General features: G+C 37.9%; 1 protein-coding gene across 1 annotated transcript; it reads left to right on the top strand.

The window, feature by feature from the left end:
* Positions 1–870: 870 nt before the first annotated feature.
* On the top strand, positions 871–2,007 carry LOC100377369 (tripartite motif-containing protein 2-like). The gene has a single exon (XM_002733110.2). The coding sequence runs from the start codon at positions 871–873 to the stop codon at positions 2,005–2,007; it is 1,137 nt and encodes a 378-aa protein (XP_002733156.2).
* The last annotated feature ends 978 nt before the right edge of the window (positions 2,008–2,985 follow it).

Below are 2,985 nucleotides of genomic sequence, written 5' to 3' on the forward strand. Positions count from 1 at the left end.
ATTTCATGATGGAATGTAGTAATTATATTGAATGTCGTAAAAGACTTATATTACAGAGTAAAAACAAAATTGAATAATTCGACACATTGCCCTCTGAAGTTCAATTTATTGAAATTATGAAGAAGTGCTCTATCAATGTTGCACAATTTATCCAGTCAGGTATGAAAATCAGAGATGAATTATACATGTAACAGCGCCACCAAGCTAAGTAGTATTAGTGCTTTATAGTAGCTATTATTCGTCCTTTAAGTAATATATTTTTGTGTATACGTTTCTAGTTTACTCTTGCTCTTATTTGTTCTTATTTTTTTCATTTGTTTATACAACCATTAAAAACAACTGATGTAGTATATTGTTAAATTCCGAACGACACTTCAAATTTATAGTTGTGTGACTCTTGTATCGTTCGAGAAAGCAACTGAACTGGAACCTCCTGTTATGTGATTTGGGTGTTTGTCCTAAATGTAATTATTTTTTATTTTAATTTAATGAGACAGTTGCGTGAAAACAAACCATAGCTAACTCCCTTTGACAGAGCTGAAAAACGAGGAGAATATTAATGATTAATTCCAAAAACAACGATACCAAAACCACGTCGGTACAACAGTAAAATTTGACAACGCTATTTGAAAATATACACCGCACACTGTACTGGTGGCAATGTTTACCTTAAAACACAATTAGGCAGTTTGATTAAATATTCGCGCAGCTCGGTCATTGCTTGTGTAACCAGGTATTTAGTACGTCCTTGCCCCGATTGAAACACTGCACTGGTACAACCCTTGCTTCTGAGCAAGAGTTCCTAAGAATAACTATGACGTCATTGGCCAAAGGTCATCAAAGGCTCTTGGGCGTATTGAATTTCCTACAATGGCCGGTTCTAGTACGTCTGCATTTCTCTCCCAGATAAACGACGAATTTCTGAAATGTCCAGTTTGTTTCGATCACTGCGAGAAACCCAAAGTGTTACCATGTCTACACTCATTCTGTATGAAATGCCTGGAAAAACTGGTGAAAGACGGGAGTAAGACTGTCGAGTGTCCAAAATGCAGACAAGAAGAGATACTTCCGGAAAACGGAATTCATGGTCTGCAAGATAATTTTTTCATATCCGATCTAGCCGAATCCATGTCAACTTGGAAGAGTGTGGAGGATGAGAACAACCAGCCAGTCTGTTCTGGGTGTTGTTCCAGAGACGCCGCAAATTCTCGGTGTTTAACATGCCTGGATTTTCTATGTGACAACTGTGTGGCACTTCATAAACAACTCCGAGTGTTCCGTAATCATATGGTTGTGACATTGGAACAGATCCGTGCTGGTGAGCATGTTGATTCGCTGCGAGTTAAGCTGGAACCCCTCAAGTGCGAGCTACATGAGGGAGAAATATTACGCTTCTACTGTTCCAAGTGTGAGGTGCCAATCTGCCGTGATTGTACTGTCCTGGATCACCCGAAACCAGACCACCCATTCATCAATCTCAAGGACGCTGTTGAAAAGCATCGTAGTGATCTCAAAGCATTACTAGGGTCAACAAGTACGAAAGTGAAAGCATTCGATGAAGCTTTGGTGAAAGTAGAGAAGGCTGTCAACCATCTTGCTGAAAATCGTCAGAAAAGCAAGGAGGATATTGAAATAATAGCAGCTGAAATCAAAGAGAAAATAGACAATAACCAAGCCGAATTGCTACGCCAACTCGAAGACAGTGCCAACATTAAAGACAAACAATTACAAGCAATCGGCGACCATCTTCAGATGGAATTGTGTAAAATGAACAGTGCATGTGAGTTAGCCGAGAATATATTGGAAGTCGGTACTGAGTGGGAAGTAGTGTCATTACACAAGCAACTTGCAAGTCGGATGCAAGAATTGGAAAGGACTCCCCTAGCTGATCAAGACAACGAGCTAAAAGTTTTAGGGCACGTGGCTTTAGTACATAACGTCATTAGCGCATCTGAAAATATGATTGGAAAAATAGATGTAGATAACCTTTTTACTACTATTTCCTGAAGAAAATCGAATATTCTTAATGTATTTTACACGACATAATGTGTATGAGACAACATTCTTTATATTTTAATCATTTCTGTTTTTTCCATTGTTTTTTTTTTTCATCCACACTTTTCCTAAAATCTTAGTATTATAATTATTATTACATTTCATTAGACAAATTCAAAATAGTTTCATTCTGTCAGTATATATTAATTTATCTTTAATTGCTCATTATCTCGGTATTGTCTACATTAGGCCAAACAAAAATGTTTTGTTGCCCTCAGCGACCGACCGAAAAATATGAAATATCGCGTCGCGTATTTTTTTTTAATAGGCCCAAATATTAGAAACTCACCATTTTAAGCAGTAAAAAATGGTCTCCTCTAAAAATTAAGTATTCCGGACTGTTGTTTGATCCCCAGAGTCCACGTAAGTGGCGGCTTTGAACCTCGGGTTGAACTGTATTTCTCTGACATGTTCCGAATACTATGAAGCCCATATACCTTGGCTATTTACGATACTCTTCGACCGACCCAATTTTAAAATTTTTGACTTAAGGGCAACATAATTTTTTTGTTGGCCTTACCGAGCGGTGTATCGGGATTAATGAATCAATTTACTCGTGACGGTTCGCCAAATGGCGACAATAATATTATTCAGGCAAACGGTTGTTAAAGTTGTCAAACAAATAATAATATAACCAACCCAATATTGTTTGGGTTCTGCAACCATAGTAGCCCTGAGACCTACGTGCGTTGTCATGGTGACGATGTTCACCTTAAAACACAATTAGGCAGTTTTATTAAATATTCGCGCAGCTCGGTTATTGCTTGTGTAACCAGGTACTGAGTACGTTCTTTACCCCGATTGAAACACTGGTACAACCCTTGCTTCTGCGCGAGAGTTTCTAAGAATAACTATGACGTCATTGTCTGGACGTACATTTTTATGTATTGTATTTTGCTATAGACAGTATCGTTCCTTTACTGGAATTTT

Source organism: Saccoglossus kowalevskii, chromosome 15 (genome assembly GCF_978046115.1).
Source record: "Saccoglossus kowalevskii chromosome 15, keSacKowa6.1, whole genome shotgun sequence".
In the NCBI taxonomy this organism is placed as follows: Eukaryota; Metazoa; Hemichordata; class Enteropneusta; family Harrimaniidae; genus Saccoglossus; species Saccoglossus kowalevskii.